Source organism: Centruroides vittatus, unplaced genomic scaffold (genome assembly GCF_030686945.1).
Source record: "Centruroides vittatus isolate TY-2023 unplaced genomic scaffold, ASM3068694v2 contig_863, whole genome shotgun sequence".
Classification (NCBI taxonomy): Eukaryota; Metazoa; Arthropoda; class Arachnida; order Scorpiones; family Buthidae; genus Centruroides; species Centruroides vittatus.
Genome location: NW_027122563.1, coordinates 25,618 through 51,911, shown reverse-complemented (window position 1 = coordinate 51,911; position 26,294 = coordinate 25,618). Strand labels below are relative to the sequence as shown.

The 26,294-nt window shown below is 27.7% G+C and overlaps 1 protein-coding gene across 3 annotated transcripts in view; it reads right to left on the bottom strand.

Annotated features, from left to right (window-relative positions):
* Nucleotides 1-26,294, bottom strand: part of LOC136982787 (multiple PDZ domain protein-like) — a 242,190-nt gene that overhangs the window by 202,482 nt on the left and 13,414 nt on the right. For all 3 annotated transcript variants that reach the window (XM_067279293.1, XM_067279294.1, XM_067279295.1), the window contains exon 6: nt 15,990-16,226. In XM_067279293.1, coding sequence (XP_067135394.1) covers nt 15,990-16,226 — 237 coding nt within the window. The remainder of the gene's footprint in view (nt 1-15,989; nt 16,227-26,294) is intronic.

Genomic DNA, 26,294 nt, shown 5'->3' with positions numbered 1-26,294 from the left:
GTTTATATGTATATATGAAGAATTCATCCAGTTATGAATAATTGTATAGATCATTTAATTAACTGTTAGTATAATTTATTTGGAAGAGTTGGTTAGGCAATATATGTAAATGGAAAAATAAGAAGGCAGAAGAACTCACATGTGAAGCATAATTGAAATTGTTATAATAATACTAATCCTACATTCAGAACCGAATAAGGAACCAGAAGAAGATAATTTATTTAATTTATACAGCATATATTTTACAACACTTATGACAATCTTCATGTAAAATTGATTTTATTTTTATTGTTGATTTGTTTTATGAAACCGTGTCTTGTTCTATAATTTAGACTTGATAAACACTAATGTTGTGTGTTTTTTCTTCAAAGACACTTGGCAAGTTTTCTATCAGATATCTTTATTCATTCTCGTTGAATGAATAAAGATATCTGATAGAAAACTTGCCAAGTGTCTTTGAAAAAAAAACACACAACATTAGTGTTTATCAAGTCTAAATTTATTTTTATTGTTAACTTTTATTAACTTAATTTAGTATTAATTAACTTTATTATAAATTTGAGATCAAAATGATAATCTGGACAGTATAACTTGGAAGACAACTTTATTTTCAGTTTTTTAGCATGAATGGCACAAAGTAAGATATAATTATATGTAAACTTTTATGAGTTATTTTATGGTGTATATTTATTTATATATTTATACCATTATAGTATTATACAGATTTAATTGTTATACTTTGCAATTAATAAGTGTGGCCATAGTTTTGATTCAAAATTGCAAGGTCATAAATCAGAGAATGGCTGTATTAAATTTATAATTCAAGGACTGTATTCTGGTCATTCTTTGAAGATGACCAGAATATAGTCTTTGGATTTTAAATTTTCATTGTACTGCTTTAAACAAATTGTTTAATTTTTTTTCTAGATTTGAGAATACTTCTAAGTATTAGGTGTCCTTACAAATTGCATCATTTCAAATGCTGATGTGCCAAGAAAACAGATGTTGATACAAACTTGCACAAATTATAAGACAATAAACTTTTCTTTCAATTAAAAATTTCACCCGAAGATTACACTCTGCTGCAGATAATAAGCAAGAAATTACATTTTGAGATAAAAAAGTTTTCATTTTGTTACAAAAGTTCTAAAATTTATTTTTTCTCGGATGTTCAGTTTATGAAAGATGAATGGATCATTTGCACAGGTTTTATTGGTGATATTTTTTGATAACATATTTTTATTGAAATAATAAACAATAAACAATTGTACAAATATAGCCACTGATAATAGGCTAATAAGCCCAAAATTACTAAAGAGTTTTGTGTGCATAATTCAGATAATCTTATAAAAGAATTAAAACTACTGTACAAGTTTGGTAATTTAGTAATACAGTAGAGCATCGATTATCCGACTCAATTGGGGACTGGGTTGGTCAGATAACTGAAAAAATGGATAACCGAAAAGTATGAAAAATACATTATTAGTATAGTATATTAGTATATCCCATGTAATTAGTATATTAGTATATCGCTATTAACCTACTTCACGTTGAATTTTCATGGATGTTAAGTCTAACAAAAGTTTTTTTTAAAATAATAATCGTGGCTATTGTATCATTAAAAATTATTTCTTTATTTTGCACAAAATAAATACAGTACTGTACTGTTATTGAAAAATACAATATAAAACAAATATATATATATATATATATTCAGGTTACATACTTTACATAAAGTAGGCCTATGCATTAGAAAAAGAAGTCCAAAATTTTCTTTTGCTTTACAGCTGACCGTCGTTTTTTTTGCCGCTAAATCTTGCACACGTTTTAAAAACAGCAATTGGATAGCATCGTTAAATAAAATTAAGCCTTGTTTAAATACTGGCCTCCCTTTCATGGTCGAGCCAGTGTTGCCAGCTAAAACACCCAAAAATTTAACAAAAATAATATTAAAGTAGCCAAGACATAGCCAAATATTGTAGCGCCATATCACTAGCAGATATTTGAATTCGCCGACTAGAATGCAGTCGGTTAATCGATGTGTCAGTTGATTGGGGGTCGGATAATCGATGCTCTACTGTAATAGTAATCATGTTATACAAATATATCTGTAAAATAATTATTTCAAAAAAAAAAAATAAATCTTGAAAAGGCAGTGTTCCTTTAACTTAATATGCTTCTAAGTTTAAATATCATTACAAAATTTTCATTGCTGTCTACTGCATATTAAAGAGAATGCAGCATCTATACAATTCCTATTAAAGGGTACTATCCAAACTTGGTCATTGCATTACTACTTACAAACACCTTTTAATGATCTTGTTAAATTTTACCAGCAAGGTAATTGAAGTTTGTAATGTTAAATATCATGTTAAAATCATTACTTAATCAGTAAATAAGTGTTTTGGTGTCATTTGAGGAATTTGATTTGAATTAATTACAATAGAATTTTTCCCATAAGAAAGAATGAAACACAGTAACTCCTTGTAAATGAAATCATTTTCAAAAATGCATTAGATTTGGATAACAAAATACAGCTATAATTCAATATGAATATGTGCAGTTTCAAAGTAAAAAAAGAACAGTATCTTTTATATAAAAATGTCTTCTCCACAATGTTTTACTCATAAAATTTATTTTATCAATTAGTAATTTTTTTTATTTATATTGTCTAAATGATTTTAATTGAGTAACCTATTAAAAAATTTGCATTTTTTAAAAATTTCATATTAATCGGCCACATTTTCAAACAGATATTGTACCTAATCAATGGAACTTAAAATTTATGTATAAACAATGCTGTTTATGTGTAACTGTTAAGCTTAAGATTTTTTTAAGAAAGCTACATTAGTTTTTTTTCCTAATATCAAAATATCAAGTTGATACTACTAAAATATTTTTATGTGAAATTCAAAGTAATTCAAAAACTTATGTATACATATTGGAGCACCATTTATATATTGTTTTTTAAAACCACACTAAAAAGAAATATAATAGAAAAGGTATCTAATCAAAATTTAACTTAGGATGAATCACAGGATGGCAGAATTTGTTGTTTAATTTTTTTATCTTTTATTACTAAAAACAATAACTTATTACATGCAGAGTGGAACCTTGCTTAACGAGCACCTCGCACGACGAGTATTTCGCATAACAAGCAAAACAAATTGTAAATATTTGCCTCGCTTAATGAGCAATGTTTTGCATAATGAGTGATGAGAAGAGGGAAAGTCCCGAATTGTGCACATGCGGCATGCTCCATCAGTCTGTTTAGCACTCATTCCACTAACATCTTAGTGTCACTTGTGATCACATATTTTTCTAAACTTGTGTTCACATATATTACTTATAAACATCAACAACCATAGCCCATTATATAATAAACACGCCAAATGATATGCCAAATTCTTGGGTCATTAAATTTAATGATTGATTCTAAATTAAATTTTAGAAATGTCTGAATTAAAAATTAACTATTTATAATTATTAAATTTAATACGAGATGGAAACATAACTGCCTACTTTTAGTCAAATTAATTAATTTCTAATATTTAATTATAGCCTTTACATAACACAAGAATTTGGCATATCGTTTGGAGTGTTTATCAAATATATTAGCTGTAATTTTTTTTTGTTTCTGCAAATCAAATTCTCATTCCAGGATGGTTCTTTCCGCACTAGAAGAAAAGATGATGATTATTCATGCTCCTTAACAGTGTATATTGTACAATATTTTTAAAATAAACGTTATACATAAAACATTTGAGCATTTTTTCAGTGTGGAACTCATTATCATATTTTACATTAATTTCTATGGGAAAAATTGTTTTGCTTAACGAGTGTTTCACATTATGAGTAAGACTCTGGAACGAATTATGCTCATTAAGCAAGGTTCCACTGTACTTTTTTCTTTCATTGGAAGTTGCAGTAGTCAGTAATAGAATAAACAAAACTCACAAATTTGAAACAGCTACAAATTCCAAAATGATTTACATTTAATGCACAAAGGCATGCTCTTGGATTGCAAGCATAACATGCATGCTTTTTTCAGCCAAGGTAAATTCTGTGTATTCACTGCATACTTTGTTGAAATTTGTACCTGGGTCATACTGATAACACCACATTTTGTCACTCATAATAAACTTGTTAATCTCGTGTTCATTTGCAGAAAGATCAGTTGCAACTTCAAGCACCACTGTTCATTTTTCAGGATTCAAGGTCCAATTTTTTCAACAATTTTTTGCCTGTCCAAATCTTTCATTAAGATCTTTCTTCTTGTTTCATTTTACCTGTAATTCTTTTGCCATTAGTCACACAAACTCTGACTGTATTAAAGCATTCACTCTGCCCACATTTATGTCTGTACTTCATGTTTTTGACTGTCCACTTCTAGTGTCCTTCTGGTGTTATCATTGCAATCTTGCCTATTCCTGAACATTTTATGCTCAAAGACATTTGACACTTTATAGCATCCTCACCATATATCACCTTCAACAACAGTAATGTTTCAGTAGCACTTTTGCCAATCTTTACACATATGGTAATTTCATATCAATGTAGCTATAAATTTCTACTACTACATTTTTCTGCCAAAACTTACATAGACTTGTATTTCTTTTGTTATTGCTTGCTTGTGAATGATTCTACTAGTCTGCAGTTTACATATGCACTAGTTAAAATATGTTCAGGCATGCATAAGTATGCATTCTACCCAGTGGTGATATTCGAAATAGTTAACAAAGGGTTCGCTAGCAGAAACTTTTTCCGTAACAATCACCAACAAACAAAATGGAAGCTTTGGCTAGAAATAAATACAATACCTTTTGTTGCGATATATCTAATAATCAGTGGCATATTTGGAATGTAATGAGCCCTGGGCGAAGACCAGGTAACAATAGTATATTAGTGCTCTTGACCTTTTTTTCTTTTTTAGGCAGAGAAATCTTTCACCCCGAATGGCACTACTCATAGTAGACAGATGTTATCATCTCTCGTAATACAATATTCTTTTTATTTCGCTGTCCATAGCTCGACACGTGTTCCACAGCCATCTTGTATTATCTTGCGCGCGTGGGACTGTGGGATCTCTCTTATGACTGGATCTAGTTTCAAGAACTCTCTTGAATCGATCACGATTAAACCTCGTTTCGGTCGAGATTGAAACGGGCGAGAGAGACCACACCAAGACATAGTCCCCGACCTTGCTCACAATCTAGATTGAAATGCTCGGTGCGAACGGGGTATAAGGCTCTAGTTTAGTAGTATTACAGAGTATAATAGGTATATTTTAATATATTTAAAAAAAAAAAAAAACAAAACCACTGAGAAATGTTACGTGTGTTTAACAAGGTTCGGGAAACTGAAAATTTTAACAATGGGTTTCGGCCAAACCTGTGCGAACCCGCTGAATATCACCACTGATTCTACCTAGGGTTGCCAACAATTTGGAATTTTCCAAACTATAAAATTTTAGTTACTTTTTAAAAATTGTTCAAAAATGTTCTGAAAAGCAAATGAGGAAGTTGCATGTTTCTTTTTCCCCATAACTGTAATCGAAACTATTTTTGTGTCTTTCTGGGCACTAAAAAGACTTGTTTTAACCATAGCAATTGTGAGTTTGGCCATGCCCACAGAGAGAGTGGCAGAGAAGTGAGGGACAGGGTGGATCAACCATCAAAAATTCCTGAGGTTTTGAAATTCTAATGAAAACCTGGATTTAATTCCAGGCCCCAGAGCTATAGAATGAAACCTTAACTGTACTAGCCATCTGGCTTTAGATGGGAGGCTTTCTTTCACTTGTCACTATTTTCAAGTTGGTGTTTTTTGATACTGCCTTCAGAATTTGTTAATCTGAAAGTTAGCAACCCTAGTTCTGTCCACAGTGTTATATAACTGATATTGTATGGCCATTCCAGGAATTATTTTCACACTGTGTGTGTGTATAAACTTTTAACACATTTATTTTTAGCCAAGCAAGTTTTCATCCAATTATATTAAAACTTTTTATTCAAATATCTAATCAACATTTATTACTTATACATCAAATAATGACTACTAAAAATGATTCTTTAAATAAACTACTGTTGCAAACCAAAAAAAAAAAAAAAAACAGCAGAAATGGTAAAAACCTCAATGTTAGCAAACATTTTTCTCCATATTAAATGGATATCTTCAGATTCTTAACATCTAAAATCCAAACTGCATTTAATATGGAGGAAAACATTTGCTAACGTGAGTTCTTTTTACCATTTCTGCTAGTTTTTTGGTTTTTGTGATGGAAGTTTATTTACTTACTCATCGTCATCTTATGTAATAAAATATAGGCCATCTAATTCAGTGCTGTATAACTGGTAATTAGGGCTGTGCTAAACTAAAATTTTTATATCAATATTGGGGTTGACAAAGATATCTTCAAAATATTGATATTTCAGTATATCAATAATCTAGATTTTAGAACATTGATATGTAAACATATATAGATTTCAGTTTGATATATCAATTATTAGCACAGTACTACTGGTAAAACTTTAAAACAAAATTTTGGTGGCCTGCATATGAAGAAAAAGTAAATTTCATTTCTGAACTTTATTTCTAGTAGAATTTTGTTGATATCAACCAACATGTACGATTATAGGCCTATAATTTTACTTTCTAATAAATATAATTAATACAGTCGAACCCTATTTATACAATTTTCAGGGGAACTGGGAAAAATATTGTATGAGAAAAACATACAAATGCAACTACTTTTGAATTGTTTTCAGAATGCATATAATTGTCATAAAGTACGAGCTGACACAAATTAGCATTGTACAACTGAATTTTGTATGTGTAATTCTTAACAAAGAAGTTTAAATTTACTATATGTATCATACAGTATATGTGAGTATAGTATATAATACATTTGAATAATATATGAAAAGAAAAGTAGAATAGTGCAAAATTAAGACATGTACTTTTAAAAAGTTGATTAAGTTTTCTTTGTTTCTTGTTTGTTGATGTCACCCTACTAATATATGATAAGCCAGTGGTCTCTTTACATCAAAGCATTAATTACTTGAAAGAATGAAGAGTCTATCTAAAGATTAGCTTGTATTGATAGTGAATACATAAAACAAATGAAATCAGAGAAAAATGGAAAGCAATTTTTATTCAAGCTAAGCCAGTTCCAGATTAGATCAGGCTATATTACTGCTAGTAAACAACAACAACAACACATAATACTGGGGTGTATTAAATAATGTACTCCTCAGAGCAGTTCAAAAATGTTTGTGGTGAACTTTGTTCTTTTGTTTTTTTTTGTCACACACCGGATATAGGTTCTCAGGGTACATTATTTATTACTGATAGTAGCAGCAATATAGCCCGATCAAATCCAACAATCATTTGGCTTTAATATAACTATCGGGTTTAGAGATGTTTAAATTTTTATTCGCTTAAATTGGTTCACGCTACAAAATGTGGAAAGCAAAAATTTTCAGTGTGTTGGATTTTCTATTTGCCAGGTAGAAAAATTCCTTGGGACAAAAGAAGCAGAATGAATAATGCATAACATATAACAGCATGTTATTTGTTATTTGCTTTGCATTTTGCATATGCTGGTGATTCACCATCAGTGTGGACTAAGCTGAACTGATAAAGTACTGTAAGGTACCAAAAAATATGATGCATAAGTATGAAATTGTGTAAATGAGAAACAAAGTGTTTTATAATGGAGAAAGGGCTGTGCAGAAAATATTTAATATATAATTGCAAAAAATATACAACTGAGAAATATATAAACAAGGTTTGACCATATTTACTTTATTGTAAAGTAACTGTGCACACTTTTAGCTACTGCAATGTGTACCTTATTACAAATCAATATGATTTTCTACTGCATTTTTTAAACAAAATGAAAACTTTTATGCAAATAAAAGTAGAAGAATAATAACAAGATAAATAAATAAATTAATTATGTGAACTTAAAACGAATAAATTAAAGTTATCAAATTATACAGGGTGCACATTGAAGCCCTAAGATTTTTGAATAAAGATAGCTAGAGTTATGGGTGTGATATTGGTATAATAAAATGACAATGCACTACCAGATGAGACTGACGGCATTATCTCTAGAGGTAAAATTTGGAAGTTAGCACTTCTGCCTCTGCAAAAGCAAAGGAAAATATCTATAATCTTTAAAATTGCTTAACTGAATTTTGCAACAAGCTGCCATTTTTTAACATCAAATCTAGAAAAAAAACAAACAACTTGATTCACTTTGAATCAGCCAAGAAGTTTTTGATGAAATGGCAGCAAATTGATATAACTATAAATTTTAAAGTATTAGTTCTTTAGCTTGGCTTTTATTTTAAAAATTTTGATGATAGTTACAATTTGATAAACTCAAACTAGCATACAAATTCAGAAATCCATTGTATGTTAATACTGGAAGTATAAACCTCATTTATCAAATAGAATTATGTGAACTTTAAATTAATATCTATGACACTATTATTAAATCTGAATCAGACACTAGAACAGAGTTAGTTAAACTTTCTTTTCCACTGAGAAATACCTACAAATAAGAGATTTAGAAATAAAAACTATTTCAATATTTGCCAGTACTTATATACGCAAAAGGCATTTTCTCACATGAAATACAAAGTTAAAGTAAGTTAAAGTTAAAGGAACAAATACTTTGACTTTCAACAACAAACATCAAAGTGGATGGAATGTTCTTATTGAATGAAATCTAAAGCAAAGCTACAACTGATATTAATTAAAACAGCTTAATAAAGGTTCATGAAACAGAGTATCTTCATATTTCTATCATCCCATATATATATATACACCTATGTAAAAAACTTGTGTTCTGTCTAAAGATGGCCTATAAACAATTTTTAGGAATTGAACAAATCTTTGAGGATTTATATTTCTGACTTAACCTTTACTGTGTAACAAACTCAAGTACTACTGTTAAATATTTTTTCTAAATGCTTGAACAACACAGAATACTTTTATGAAATATTATATAAATCTTGGTTTATTTTAATTCACAATTTTTGAAGGATGTTTGAACTAAAATTACAAAGATTATTAAAAGATAATGTTATTTTGTTAATATAGATAAAAAATAAAAAATACAACAAAAAGCATGAATAATGAATTGAAAATTACTCTCTCAAGGGTGAAATTAATTTCTAAAGAATATGTAAAAATTTAATTTAATAGACAAAAAATTTCAATTGATTGTTTACTGATAATTCTAATTTTATCTAATTAGAAATTTCTAATAATTAATTAGAAAGTTATTGATAATGTTTTTATATTTTTAAAACAAACTATAGTCTATTATTTGGCTTTATTTTCATACAAATTCTTACTTTATCTCCTAATTTATATCAAAAATTTGAACAACTTAATACCAAGATGATAACGTTTTTAAGACAATTATTATGTTAAATTTACTAGAATTACAGTCAAACCTGTTTTTATGCGGGGGATAGGGACCGCATTAAAAAAAATCTCACGAAACTTCACGAATGGCTGTAAATAATAGTTTTCGCAACACAATTAAAAAATAATTTTTTTATGCGGTCAACAGGGACCGCATAAAAAAAGTCTCACATAGAAAATAACTCAAAACCGTACGAAATAGAATTTATTGACAACAGATGTCAGCACTTGACTGCATCGTCTGGTCTATCGTCTGTTTTACATATTTTTGTCCAGGTGGTGTTTTGTTGACTTAAAAAGTAAATTATTTCATTTTTCGCATATTCATGCAATAATATTACTATAATAAGTGCATTTATGCTATAATAAGTCAACGTGAGACATGACGAATCGCACGAGACTAGTCACCAACTATACCGCTCAAATTAAAAATTCGCATTAAAAAAATCGCACAAATAAAAATCGCGCATAAAAACAGGTTTGACTGTATATCCTATTGAATTTGACATATGTTTCAAAGAAAAATATTAAACGAAATCTATCAGAATTATTTTAAGATATGTTAATTTATTTTTAATTGAAAAATATTTTATTATTTTTTAAAATAATCTATGAAAGTTTATTTTACTGAAGACATAATGTTATCATATTTGTTTTCAATGTATTTTTAATTAATGTATCACAATTGTAAGTATATAATAAAAATGCACATTATTTATACTGTTAATTAGTTAATAACTAAAATGTAAAATTTTATATTAAATACTATTTTGTAGTTATTTTTGGTTTCATTGTTTGTTTCTAGCTATCAATCAATCGAGTTACAATATAATCCTCATATTGTAAAAAGAAAAGGACATCTAATAATTTACATCAAACAGAGAAGAGAGTTAGACCAGTGTTTTCCAACTAATGCTCCATTAAATGTCTCAGAAAATGCATAAATCATTATAATACTTACTATACTAATACAAAAACTTGGTTGCCTTAGTAATGACAGAAATGAGTTGTATTTTTAGACTTGCAGCTTACTTAGATTCAATCGCTTTTTCTCTTAGATAATTCCTTTACTGTTTTTCAGGGGAAAAAAAACTTATTTCCAGTGAAAAAGGAAGCAATCAACTATTAAAAATATTTATAAACCAATGAAATTTATATAAAATTCAATATAAAAGTTTGTTTTTATGCTTTTTTAAAATATGACATTATGATATTATGATTTGTGCCAATACAATTTGCTATTCATCTTTTTTTCTTCTAATGATTCTGCTAATTTTTTTCTATTGAAGCACCTTGCAGAAGCATTGCTATTAGTTTTGACAACTTTCAATAATTGGGTAATTTTATGTGATATTTTCATTTTCTTTGAAGACTGTCTTTTGCATAATGTACATTTTTTGTTATAATTATAGCTATAATTTTTGTGATATATATACATACATACATAACTATGTAGGAACATCACAGACATCAAATAACATTCTGCCAATTTTCAAGCAAACTGTAGATGCACAGTGCCGTCAGTTTTTCATACATTTTTCTGTAGAGGTTGAAAAACACTGATCTAGATTATAAAGTTAAAACCATCTTCTGTCATCAAAAATCAAAACAAATGAGATAAATTTTATAGATTATTCATTCTTGTAGATATTAAGACAGTAAAATAAAACTATTTTAATTTTTTAACATTTATCACACTTTTCTTCTTCCCTTGAATACATCCAGCTGTATGTCAAATACGTAAAGTAGATTTTTTTGTGTAACAATCTCATTATTACAGTAATATATGAAATGATACCGCTATATGTTGACCAAAGACAACTCATTTGTCCACAGATTATTGTAATATACTTAAGAAAAATGTATACATTTGTGTGCCTGTTGGGTCAATGATAAAATGATCACTTGGTAATTGACATACACAATATCAATTTTATTTATATTTAATTAGATTCAGATTAAATATGTATTTATAATCAAGCATGCAGAATATTTTCAAGATCCAAAATTTCTGAAACATTATTGCATACTAATACACAAAACAATAAGTATGAACTAATTAATAATTATTACTGTATAGTTTGGAAAATTCAAATTAAATCATAAAAATAAACAAGACTACCAAATAATTTACCATGCAATATTAAAAAACCATTAAATTAACATGAAAATTTTTTTTAAATTAAAAGAATGCTTTAATTTGAGCATCGTCATAGAAGAGCATGTACAATTATAAACTTGTTATAATAGGTTGATTAGTAAAAATAAAATTGAAGTCCTCACCAAAGGCACGTATGACCAATTTTTAGCAAGGGGCACTAATTAACACACTTTTCTGGACATCCGAACATGCAAAAATTCTTTATGATAACAATAGTCATGCAATTTTATTCTGGAAAAATTACTTAAGAAATGCAAATTTGTTGAAAAAAAGGAAATTTTTAAAGTTTTTGAATGATTTTTTTCATTATTATTTCTTTTTTCCTTTGAAAAGATGATCATGTTTTAATGATGTTTTAAAATTTATTATAAAATAAAAAAAATATTAATATTGAAGTAATATCTACAAAAAATATAAAAAATAAAGGAAAATAATGTTTATAAAATGATGGTAAAACTTCTGTTTAGCTATTTAATCAAGACAATTCAGAAAGTATTTTTTTAAGAGCAGTTTATTAATTTGCAAATTGTGTATGTGGAATTGATGAGCGAACAAGTGAATATTTCATTTTAATTCAAGCTGACATGAAATTTCATCCTTTAAATAGCACACAAAAAGATTTTAAAATGAAAATGGCTTTTCATCTTAAATTCCCTTCAAAGCTCTGTTTTGGTTTTCAACTGTTTTGTAAAGATCAAAACAGCGATTTGATAATTGAGACTGATTCATCCTTATTGCAAGCACATAACTGTATAATTAAGCAGCAATGTAACAAGTGACTAAACTGATTAGGAACAAAGCAAATAATGTTTCAATTTTACTTTTAAAACACATGGTTTTGTTCCATATTGGCAAATTTTTCCAACTAATATCTATAGGCTTAATCAAGACACTACTTCATTTTACTGTAATGTTTTTCTAGTGCATATTTCTTGGGATGGCTTTAATTTACCCTGACCTTCTTTTGCACAACTAGACATATTCTGCATCCCTGTTTATAGTTAATGATGAAATTATTGTCACTTAATTTTTTCAATTAAATTTATTAAAAATAAGACAAATTTGCATATAGTAAATAAAGTAAATATATCACCATCTATTACATTTATTGTTAAAATTTATGATTAATGGCGGCAGCAGGAGTAGGTTAATGACATCACTCTGAGAGAGAGAGTAATCAACTAATCACCGTAGGTGATTGATCCAAACAACTACTCTACTGTGTCCAGTTGAACAAGAATGAATAAGCAGAGCACTTTACGAATACTCCAAAATAGTCAGTCGATTAGCCATAAATAATCTAATTAGTTATAATCCTGAATACATATGATAATTTCAGTATTAATTTTTCATGTGTGTTTAACCAAATTTAAAAAATCAACATTTAACCATTCGTATTTTTTAAAGTGATTTAGGCAATATTTAATTAAATTTAATTGATGTTAACTTTTTTTAAAATTCATACATACTTAATAACTAATGGAAAATGATTAAATTTTCAAAAAATAATAGTTCATTAAATAAATTTATTTCTGGATTTTATGCTTTTTGAAAATATGATCATTAATAAATTCCTATAAAAATAGCATCTTCAATAGTCAATGGAAACTTAAGATTGGTTTTTTTTGTGTTAAAATGTTTCATTAATTATAAATCAATAGAGTAGTAAGTACATTGTGTTATTAATTGAAAATATTTAAACAGGATCATTATTAAATCTCTCTGACTTACATTTTAATAAAATAAGATTAAATTTATAAAATAATATGAAAATTTATTTTTCATACTCAAAAATCTGTTACAATGTAAATTATTATGGAAAAAATATATTTTAGCACAAAATTTGCTTTATTTTATTTTTTTTATCTGTTTTGTTCAATGTCACTAAAATATGAGGTAATTATCCTTTCAGAGCTGCTGTTGCTAAAACAAAGTAGTTAATCCATTTATTCCATTCTTCTTGTAATAAAAAAAAAAAATGCTTCTAGTTAAAACTAATTTATTTCAGCCCAAAGATATTTTTAGCAATTAATAATGATAAAAACAATAAATAAATTATTTTTGACTGACTTTGGATTTCTAAAATATCATTTAAAGAAAATTCAATTATAATTTTTGAAAATATAAAATAATTTAAAATTTTAATTTAAAAAATTTTAAATTCTTAAAAAAGTGCATTTTGTATATACAGTAGAGCATCGATTATCCGACCCCCGACCAACCGTCACATTGGTTAACCGACCGCGTTCTAGTCGGCAAATTCAAATGCCCGCTAGTGATGTGGCGCTACAATATTTGATTATGTCTTGTCTGCTTTATTGTCATTTTATTAAATTTTTGCATGTTTTAGCTGGCAACACTGGCTCGACCATAAAAGGGAGGCCAGTATTCGATCCACGCTTAATTTTCTATTTTCTTTATTTTTGTATTTATTTTGTGCAAAATTAAGAAATAATTTTTAACGATACAATAGTGACGATTATTATTTTTAAAAAAATTTTGTTAGGTTTAACATCGATGAAAATTCGACGCAAAGTAGGTTAATAGCGATATACTAATATACTAATTACATGGGATATAATAATGATGTATTTTTTCATACTTTTCGGTTATCCGTTTTTTTTTCTTCGGTTATCCGACCAACCTGACCAACCCCAGTCCCCAATTGAGTCGGAAAATCGATGCTCTATTGTACATATGTACATTTTTAATACTAATAAATGGCAGAATATTTATGTTTTCAAACAGTAAGATCACTGTTATATGACTGATTTACTTATAAACCTATGAACATATAAACACTTGGAATTTACAAGTGATTCATTTATATTATAAATGTATAGTGTACGCTAAAGAAACAATTTAAATTATGATTTCTCAGTTTTAAAATGCTTACATCTTTAAATATAAATATTTTATTTAGAGTAATAAAAACAAAATTGCTTTAATGAAGGTTTAATTAAAGCAATTTTACTTTTATTAGTATTTAAGTGGAATTTTTAGTTTATTGTATCTATTGATAAAAACATTGTAAATTAAGATAATATATACTTTTTCAATTAATATATCAATAAAAAATTGTATGCTGTATTAAGTATTTTCAATATTTTATATTAAATGTAATTTAATGAATAAAAAAATTACGTATAAATTTTGATTAAAAAAAATGACTTGTATTAGTGATTTTAACTGTAATGTAAAATTAATATTGCTGTAATAAATAACAGCTACTATGAATAGGTATTTAATTAATTTATTATAATCAATTTCAAATTCTTCAATAAAACAACAGATATGAATTTCTAGTGAATTTCATCATCAACGATAAAAAACGTAAATAATTTTCTATTGGCTGCTAAAGTGCATAAACACATAAATACAAAAGAAAAAAAAATTATAAACATTCCTAAAATTTATGACAAATGAACAATGTTATCAAAATTATCTACTTATAAGTCTAACTGTACATAAAAGCATCAAAAATGGAATCAATATTTGTACAATTGAGTGCAAAAGTTATTTTTGTTACAGAAATTTCTAATATTTAGTCACAAAAATACTCTTATTGATTCCATCTATGAATTAAAATTTACAAAATCATTATATTTTGCATAGCTAATTTAAAAAAGTTCAGTGCAAAAAAATATAAATGCCTAAAAAACTTTTATAATTTATTAGAAAATGTCTGCAAATATATAAAAATAATACATCACAGCTAACATACAGAACCCTGTAATCTATCATTAAGAGATCATATTTAAATGACAGTCGATATGTGAATTTATTTCAAATTTCAGTTTTAATAACATATCAAACCAAAATATATTACTGTGGATTTGGAGGAAGGAGAAAGAATAAATTGAGATTTTCTTTCTAAATGATTACACCATCACTGTTATATACAATATATTTTTATATAGGCACTAAAACAAGAGATCCTTAATATTTTTCCATAAAGTTGAAACTTTTTATTTCATATTTTAAATTACTTACAAAACTATTCATTTAATTTCATGAAATTAAAAATCAATAGAAATATAAATTTATTTATTTGCAAAATTTATCAATTCAAACAATAGCTTAATTATACTGAAATATCAGTTTTAAAATTTTAATTAATTATTAAATGTTAGTGATCTTAAGTATTTTAGAAAATGTAGAAAGATTAAATCTGACGATGGAATTGAAAATATTAATTTATATCATTTAATTTTCAAACTAAAGTATTTGAGCATGGATTTGAATGAAATAAGTTTCAACTTTATTTGAAAGTCAACCCAAACATTTAAAAACTCTCTGATTTTACAAGTGATGGTTGAGCTCTACAAGAATCTTGAGCTCCTACCAATCCCCTTCCCCCATCCACCCGAGACACAAAGGTGTCACTCACCTGTCCACTTTGTGTACTCTCGGGCAGGGGAAGAGGTTTGGCTACTCCAATGCGTACAACCCCTTTTGGTGCCCCCTTCAGAGCTTGTACAGCGGTATCTAGACTAGCATTCTCAAGATTGATGTCATTGACAAATAGCAGTCGGTCGCCAGGTATAAGACGTCCATCTTGCTGAGCTACACCACCTGGTACCAGACTTCGGATAACAATCACAGTTTCATTAGGGTTCATAGGATCCTGAAAATGTATTAATATTTCCAATTACTAATTTTAGAATTTATAAATTATATCATCATCATTATCATCATCATCATCATCATCAAAAATAGTTAGTGTAAATGAGAAAGTTACCATAAATACAATTTATACATATATCAAAATCAATATTTTTATAATCATTTTACTATTTTTCATAAAATAACATTAAAGTACACTATTAAATGTGTGTAAAATGTACAGTACATATAAAGAAGTATATAAGATATAATAATGCACATAATATTTATCTGTTATTCTTAATTTACTAATTTGAATTAAAAACTTATAGAAGACAAAGCATAAATTATGTATTAATAATCAAATAATAAAGCCAAATGCATTGTCAAGCAATAGCTTGGCATATTAAATTAATATATTAAATAATAACTATATTTAATTAGCCAAATTAGAGCCAAATAATAAAGTCAGTTTTATCATTTGATTAAATTATTTTACTTGAAATATAATTGTACAATGCTAAAGCTTATACACATTATGTATGTACAGTACATCCAGATTGAGAATCCTTTATTTGAAATTGAAAATCTCTAAAATCTATAAGTTTTTTGAGTGTTGATGAAATGTTTCCCAAAACAGAAAATTCCAGAAAGCACTAGGAATGTTCCAGTGTTTTCCCCAGGGCCTGTGTGTCAGATGTCCTGCCCAGATGATTTTACTGACTGCCTGGCTGATAAATTTCATGAAAAGTTTGTGTGTACAAAAGGTGTGACTTCAGTGTAGTTCAATCCCAATTTAGCAGAACACATTCAAACTTTAAACAAATACATGTTTATTTTTGTTTTGAACAGATCAATTAACATTTCTTGTAAATATATCTAAAATTATTTTTAATACATCTATGGAATATCTTTTAAAAATATTTTCACACTTCTACAGTAAATACATTTTAAAAAACATTCATACAAATATATAAAAAATAAGGCTTTTTTGGTCAAAACTTAAAGTTTATGTTACTTTAATTTTACATAAATACGTAGAGTGGACATCATACTAACAAATGTACATACACGAAGAAAATAACACAACATAAAAAAAGGTAATCTGAATGTATGTCTCTTTAATCCGAATAAATAAATCCAGTAGACTTCCTCACAGCTATCAGGTTAGCTATCAGGTTAGGTACTCCTTTTTTGTGAATGTAAAGGAGTACCTAACCTGATAGCTGTGAGGAAGTCTACTGGATTTATTTATTCGGATTAAAGAGACATACATTCACATTACATATATACAGCTACCATATCTAATATTGACAAAAAAAACTGTTAAGAAATATTTACTGTAAAATATTTCTTAATACCTTTTTTATGTTGAGTTATTCTCCTCATGTATGTACAAAAATTAAAGGTTTTCTGTTGGTGTATTACTTAAGACACATTGCAAAGCTGTCCCATTTTATAGATATAAATGTACAAATATTTCAAAAATCCAGAACAATTTCAAAGTGAAATTGTTCTGGATTTTTGAAATATTTGGATCCTTGCCCTCCCAATCCCATCTCTTGCTGCAAAGGACAGGACTTACATTTCAAAAAAAGCCTTTAATTTTTAACTGAGAAAAAGATTCATCTGACCTATGATCAAAAATTGTTTTGATCAGGGTTGCAGAATTTTTGCTTGATACATTCAGGCTCTGGTTTAATTGAACCATTTTGTACCATTGTAATTTCACCTCTGACTTCTGGTCCCAAGTATTTCAGATAAAGGATTCTCAACTTGTATCACATGGGTGTCCCCTTAAACATCTGCCCAGAAGCAAAAGGGGTCTTTACAGCATTGCATGAGTGTATTATGTGATGCATGCATGTTCCAATGCTAAAACCACGACTTAAATATCTATCTAGTAGAAAGATTAATTCCAGGTTTAGTGTCACATACCATCTCTTTTCCAGAGTGATATGCATCAGTGTCCCATGGAGTGGATTGGCAACCACTAGATAGACAAAACAGTTGTATTACATGATCACCACCTTCCCCAAACTTTATCCCTCTTATAAGGTCATTTAAAAACAAATGTATGAGGTGATTTTGATAAACTGAAGTGATATATAAGATAGGTCAGTGAAATGGTGATACCAGGAATGCTATGTACCATCTGTAATGCTATGCTCAACCATCTGCATTTTTGTATTGCTGCTGAAACTCGTTTTGAACATGTTCTCTAAGGCTATGTCCTATGTGGCAGCGTCCAGCAACCGCAGGCGTGAACGCACTTCCAAGTGGAGTGGACAAACTGGTTCAAGCAAATGTGTGTGTCCGGAATAAACACGTTTAGTGTGTAGCGACCACCAGATGACGCTTCTACATGCACATGCAGGAAGCAGCTACCAAGCCAGTTTGATCATTGCTTCCACCACTCATGCTTCCAAAGAAAAAAATGGCTGATTTTGTAGATGAATGAAACAGAATGGCAAATAAATTGTCTATATATGTTGTAGGTACTTTAATTAATAATCTTTTACGTAATTTAATAATTTCTGATTTTGTATAAATGTAACGTTTTAAAAATAAAACTTTTTTTAACTTATTATTCTATGAAGATTCTTTATATTTGTTTTATCTAGTTAGTGATAACAATTACCTGTCAAATTTACTGTTTTAACGCCTGTCATATTTTCTGTAGCAAGCATTTGAAGAAGTCATCTCGCCGCCATTTTGTAAACAACATGCATCCACTCTGGACAGAAGTTGCTTGCGAGTTGGACATGCATACAAAGATTCTTTCCAACCACGGTTGCTGGACACTGCCATGCAGGACATAGCCTAACAAAATAAAGCTCACTTTTTTGTATTAGGATAGAGGATAAAGACAACATTGCAGATATTACTGCAATATTGTCTTTATCCTGTACAGTTAGAGATTATTTGTATGTTATGCTAAATTATCAAATTGATTTCCTTTGGTTATTTTAGCATTGGATAAGCATGCATTACATGTATGCACTTGTGCAATGATGGAAAGATCTCTTTCCTCCCTGGAGAGATGTTTAAGTGGACACCCTATATATTGGTGACTTGAATATAACATAGACCTTGGAATCCAAAAAAATTGAATTATGTTGTGCATGAGGATGTATTGTAAGAAGGAACCTTTTCTCTTTTTTGAAAATAAGCCATGTCACATGATAGCCACTGTCTATCAACTCACTCTTAACAGACATTATCTGATGTCCATTTTTGTTTTCTAGTTTTTCTCTCTATCAAGACTTCCAAAGACTAAGCTGCTTACATTGTATCAAGTGTTAAAATGGCCAGCAAAATATTGCAAATTGAAGCAACTGATTTTAAATTGTGTGTATTGTTAATTACACTCACTATCAATTTATCTCAGTATCCTAACTATAGACTTCAGAGTTAAATTGATAGTTAAAGATGAAATAAAAGCAGCAGCAAGATCTATATTCTAAATGATGAAATAGGGCCCATAGATTGCCACATTCTACTGAAGTGCATTATATCTAGTTACAAGTGTATATAAGCAAATTGAGATTTATTTATAAACTTACAATAAATAGATTTTTAAAAATTTATTTAGCTATTTATATAATTATTAACATAAACATATAAATTTAATTCAAATTATAAATGTATTTTAGTTTAAACAATAATGAAAACACATTAAACATAATCACTGTTTTGAAATTTTATTTTTTAATTACTCCTTCAAAAAGTAATAATTAATGAAAGAATTTTACATTTTAAAAAAATCAAAATTAATGTTCCATGTTTTTAATTTTAAAAATATTTCATTCTCCAGTATAAAGTTATACAACAGAAACAAATAAAAATTAATATTTAGAGAAAAACTTCAAAACAAAGATCATATCGTAAGGAGTTTCTTCACCTATCAATCATTGTACATATTTAACACACTAATACAGTATAGACCAATGGCTCTTAACCAGTGTTCCATGGAACACAGATGTTCTGCAAACCTATCTCGAGTGTTCCACAAAAGTTTTAAGTTATTTAAAGTTAAAGTTTTAAAGTTTAAAGTTTATTCAAATTTTTTATTCAAATTTATTAGTTTAAAGTTTTTATTCAAATTTATTCCCATTGCTGTATTTGTAGATAATTCACGTTTCTACTTTATTCAATATATTAAAGTTTTATTATATTGAATAAATAGAGCTTGTAGAAAGAGCCCACTCACATTGTATGCAGCCCTCTGATACTAACAATGAACTAGAACAACTGAAACATATTGCATCAAGCATGGGTACAGTCACTCATTTATCAACAATATAATGTTCACAAATCAGGCCAGGTCAATCAGCACCAATACTAACTTTAACAATACAGAAGAGAAACGGCTAGTCCTAAGCTATGAACCATCCCTCCATCACATATACAGGAGGATTGCCAAGGATTTAAACAAACACATAGTGTACAAAAGAAAACCCACCATGTTCTGCCTTTTGTCTAATGCAAAAGATGACACTAAGAATGCAAGAGCACCTGGAGCTTACCGCATCCTACCACAGGATGATAAGTTCAACAGGACATTTATGTACATTGGTTCCACATACAGATAGACAAAACAACCCAGTTACGAGATCACAAGTATGACATAACAAAAGGAAACATTAATATGGCTCTGGCCTGGTATGCTACAGATCCGGGAATATCCCCCTTATGGGACCTAATACACAGGTTATTCGACAACACTTAAGAGCATTAGAGGCTGCAGAACTCTACAGGGCCGACATAAGAGGAGTGTGCATCAATACAGATTACATTCCCGTACCAAATGCATGAAATTATTATTTAGACTCTTAAAGGAATATACGTTTCTTACTATATGTCACAGCCGTGGTTCAAACTGATTTTTAAAAAAATTTTTAAATTATGCATAGAACGTGGCTACATTCTATAAATAGAAGTTATTTTCATTTGACATTTCCTGATGAAGGCAGATAAAGGAGTGGCAGAAAATGTTCAAATGTTGAATTTGGGTGTTTTGCTGAAAATTTTGCATTTACGTGAAAGTCTATAAAGTTTATTAGTTTATTGCTTCATCATTTCCTGAAAATAGTAAACATGGAATTGCTTATCAATTTTTGAATATATTGATGCTAATGCTCTGTGCAATAAGAAGTATATGAATGGTGTTCCGCGGCCTCAGAAAGGTTGAGAACCACCACTATAGACAATTGATAAAAATGATTTGAAATTAAATTGAAATTCTACAGATTTAATAAAATTTTCCATATAAGTTGAAAATTTTATATATATAAAACCAACCCTAAACATTATAATAATCAAATTCCTAGATAATAGATTATTTCAGGCTATATCTTGACTGATTATTAATTAAGTTATTAAAGTATTTTGGTTTAAAAGTAGATGATCAGGTCACAATCTGATTATCAGTATTAGTAGAAGATGAACTTTTGAATTAAATATAATAATTTAGAGTATTCTGGGAAAAAAAAAATAAACCAACAGGACTTTAACTGTAATTTCTGCTTACTATGCAAATTTAGATCAAATTATTTTGTACTGATAATTAATACATTGCCATGATATGGCATGAAATATTCCACTATCTACAGATTTGATTGCAATTACATATACTACAATATTTTGTAACTAATTATCTTTAATGTATTAAAACAAATTATACAAACATTTAATTTTTAATACCTATTAATTTTTAATTTAAAAACTTTACTTTTAAATACTTTCTAATTATAAAAAATTAATCAAATATACTGTTTCATATGCAAAATATTTGTATTTTAAATTTTTCAATGGAAATAAACTAACTTATTTAACATTTTAACATATTCACTGCCAGTAATATCATCACATAGCCTACACTGTAATACCACATGCGTAATATCTTCTCATAAGCATCCTAAAAGTTTGCTGAGATTTTTTTTGAAAAACTTTATCATGTATTTTAAGAAAAAACTTTCCTAATTGCTTACTGTACACTTCTAAGAATATATCTTACTTTATTTAATTTCTTTGATGTTTTTAACATTCACTTAATATATACGTAGTTAAGAATTATCCAATATAATCATATCAGTTGGTGATATAGATAAGAAGTAAACAAAACATAAAAAATTTTTTCTCAATATACAGCTAGGAACATAGCTTTTTAATGAGGCAGTGAACATGTTAATAATTAACCTTTACAGAAGTAAATGTTATTATATTATTCCATATTATATTTTGACATAAAATCTTACAGTTCAATTTCTTTTTCAAGTTAGAGATTACATATAAACAAAATTGTAGATAATTACAATTCTCAGAAAATGCAATTTTCCAAAAGTTATAAAAATTTAGCAACAAGTGTTTAATTTTCTCAGCAAAAAAATTAAAAAATGTGTATGGTGCCATCTGTTGTTATATTTTATAACACTTTATACAGTGGGTGATCAGTTAATGAACAAATCGGATAATGAACACTTTCACGAAAGATTATGTTCAGAAAATGAACACCTCACAGAACAAACAAGAAGAAGCAACGTAACATAATGAATACCGATTGGTCTTCCCTCATCTTCGGGCAACAATTCAAAACTTTTCAAAGTACGGGAGACATCGGCATTGACGCTTAACACAGTATATACTGATCGGATAGTGTTCCTCCAAACTTTGAAACTCTCCCTTACAATTCCAGCCTTTTATTTTTCTGACAGAAAAACAATTATTTTATATTATTCACAAGACTGTCGGGCGGGCACTCGTTAAATTTTATGTCAGTTTTTATTTTTGAAAGGTGAGGTATAATAGCAAAGGTAGAGAGTGGGCAGAAGATGTCTGATGTTGCTGGGCAGTATGGCTTGAATGGGTCTACAGTAGGTTGCAGTTCAATCTTATCTAAAAAAGATACAATCAAGATGACTCAAGCAACTAAAGGAGTAACAAAAATCACATCGGAGAAATAAAGAACATTGAAGAGCTCATAATAGAACCTGAAACTGATCTGATGACAGAAGAATGCCAAAAACTCTTGAATGAAGAACACCAAGATACTCAGCAAGATATGTTTTCTTCTAAAAAAGTGAATTAATGCCTACATCTGCTATTAAACATCTTTTGAAGAAGTAGGAGGATGTCAGAACAAACGGTCTTAGAATGGCATCTAAACCATGCTATTGCATGGCATTACAATGCTATTAATTAATTCTGAAAAATCCTGAAGAGAGAAAAGCAATCAACACTGGACAGATTCTTTAACCCCCACATATAGAAAAATCATAACTAATAAAAATGCAAGACTGTGTATATATGTATTTTTATTATTACATATAAATAAATGTAGTAAGAAAGCATTTATTTTTTACTTTTTGGGGTCTCCTGAACAAATTAATCAAATTCCAATAAAAGCCTATGGTAAATTGATAATCGGTTAATGAAAAATTTGGATAGCGAACAGTGTCTTGGAACAGATTATGTTTGTTAACTGATCACCCACTGTATATTATTAATTGCTATAAAATGGCAAATAAGCTTAATTTTGAGGGTACAGATAACTTTTATAAAAAATTACAAATGCTAATAACAAATAAAATCTTCATTAAATCCAACCCTATTCAAGATATGACACATGCTCCCCCTCTCTATTTCCACTCCCTTGGCCTTTACCAAACTTTAAGTATCAATCTCCATAATACACAAACCTCCCAGCAAAATTTCAGATATTTTCAACAAAACATACAGGAATTATTAAGTTTTAAAGTGGGTGAACAAAATTGTGCACCACCACATGCACACAACCATAAATACAGAAACCCCCCCCTAAATTCTTTTGCACTTTTTGATATGTCAAGGTTTTAAGTCCAAAAATGTAAAAATTTTGGGAGTCATTTTTTGACCAATTGCCATACTTTCCCTGTTATATATAACAGCTAGGAAAGTAAAAATTTTAAGTCAAAAAGTCTTGAATATTTATTTCCTTAAATAACTTTTTAAAATTTATATTTTTCTATTGTATCAAATTATCAGATACATAAACAAGCATCACACAATAAAACCCAATAATAAAAACAATTATTTATATGAAGACATTCGAGCTTTTGAAAAGTTGAAATTGCGTAAAATCAATAACATCTCTCAAAATTATCAAATGGTATTTACTTTTCATCATTTAAACAAAATTAAAATCAAGGAAATTTTTAATAAAAAAAGAAAATGAATAATGAATTCGCTAGATTAAAGTTTAATTTTAATTTGTGTACTTTCCAGATTTTGGAGACTTGTGAATTCACTAGAATTAAGTAACAAATTAGGTTATAACTTTGTACATTGCCCAGCAATTCTACAGCTTCAAATTCTAATTTTGTACAGTTCTTTCCAACATCTAATTATGAAAGTTTATTGAAACTCTGATGATGAAATCAAAAGTTTGATATTATTAAAACAAAAAAGGAAAAACATTTTAGCAGTAAACCTTGCAAAATAGATAATTTATAAAATATATAAAATAATAATTAGATATAAAAGATAATAAAAGATATAAAATAATTTTCAGCAAAATGCTGAGAATTATTTTATATAATAAACATCCAAATGAAGTAAGTTAATCACAAAATATTTTAAAACATTCTATTTGATGTGATGTCGATTTGATAAATTGAAGAAAAAGAAATGCATGTCAATTAAATTACTTTTTACAGAATTCAAAGGGAAAATTATTGATAATATTATTTTTGATCTTAAATCATAGCAACTATTATATTCATATTTTTATAAATAAAATATAAGACGACATAATTCCATTCCATTAAACAGTATTGAGGATCAAGTACACAATTTTAATTTTATAGTAAACTAAATATAAATAAAAAATTAAGTTTATAGAGTTACAATTAAATTATGAATTATTTTATATAAATACGTAAGAATAAAAAACACCTTGAAATTATAAAATGTGGCTATTAATTATCTTAGATCTTACAAAGATAACATAACTAATGAAAGACAAAATTTTAATTTTTCAAAATATTTAAAAAAAATACAGTTTAAAGTAAAAATGTCTGTCACAAATTTATTACATTTGATCTTTGATAATTGAATTTTATGGTTAATTTATGTAAGAAAATGAGAGAGATCATTAAAACAAAAGAGAAGTAATTAACTTCAAGAAAACTGATGACACAACTTCATAACACTACAAATATATGAATATAAGATCATGCTTCAAATGATAAAAATACTGACTCCTGCAATTTGTATATCAAGTTTTTAATAAATAAACACACAAAATATAATTAAACAATTTTAAATTCTAATAATTTAAAAAGTTTTCAATTCTCTATGTTGTGAGCTGGAACTTACAAATATCAAATTATATACTAAAAATTTTTTATTTCAGATAAAATGATTTTTGAGACCAATTGTCTCAGCGTCAGATTTCTAAAGTATTCTCATTGGAACATATATATTCCTAAAGTCGCTGCATAGTATAAAAAGTATTACCATTTTTTATTTCAGATAAAACAGTACAACTCCTTAAATTATTAGAATTTAAAATTGTTTAATTTTAACATGAAGATGAGTCAATAGCATGAAATACATTTTGTAATATTTTCTTCATTCTTTTATATTTGAAATTAATATATGTTGTACATTCTTATGCAAATTTGTTTTATAATTATATTTATTTTGGTTTAATAAAACAAAATTCATTATCAAAGTATCTAAAAAATTTCCTTGAATATTAAAATATATCATTATTATATTAATTATTTAGTACTGTTCAACAACTAAAACAAAAGAAAGGAAATGATTTTCACATGTAATTTTAGTTACCAAACTAAAATCACACACAAAAGTCATTATCATTACCAATATAAATGCAAATTGCTTCTTTCAATGTGTCAATCTATACATCATTTTTGCCCATATTATATTAGTCAGAATATGTAACATTTACCATAAAATATAAAAGTTATTACATATCCTGATCATTACAAATTTTGTCCATTTTCACAGTTATTTGAATTTTAACATAAACATTCCAAGTTATTACTATTATAATTTGTCGTGTAAGCTAACATGACGACTAGCA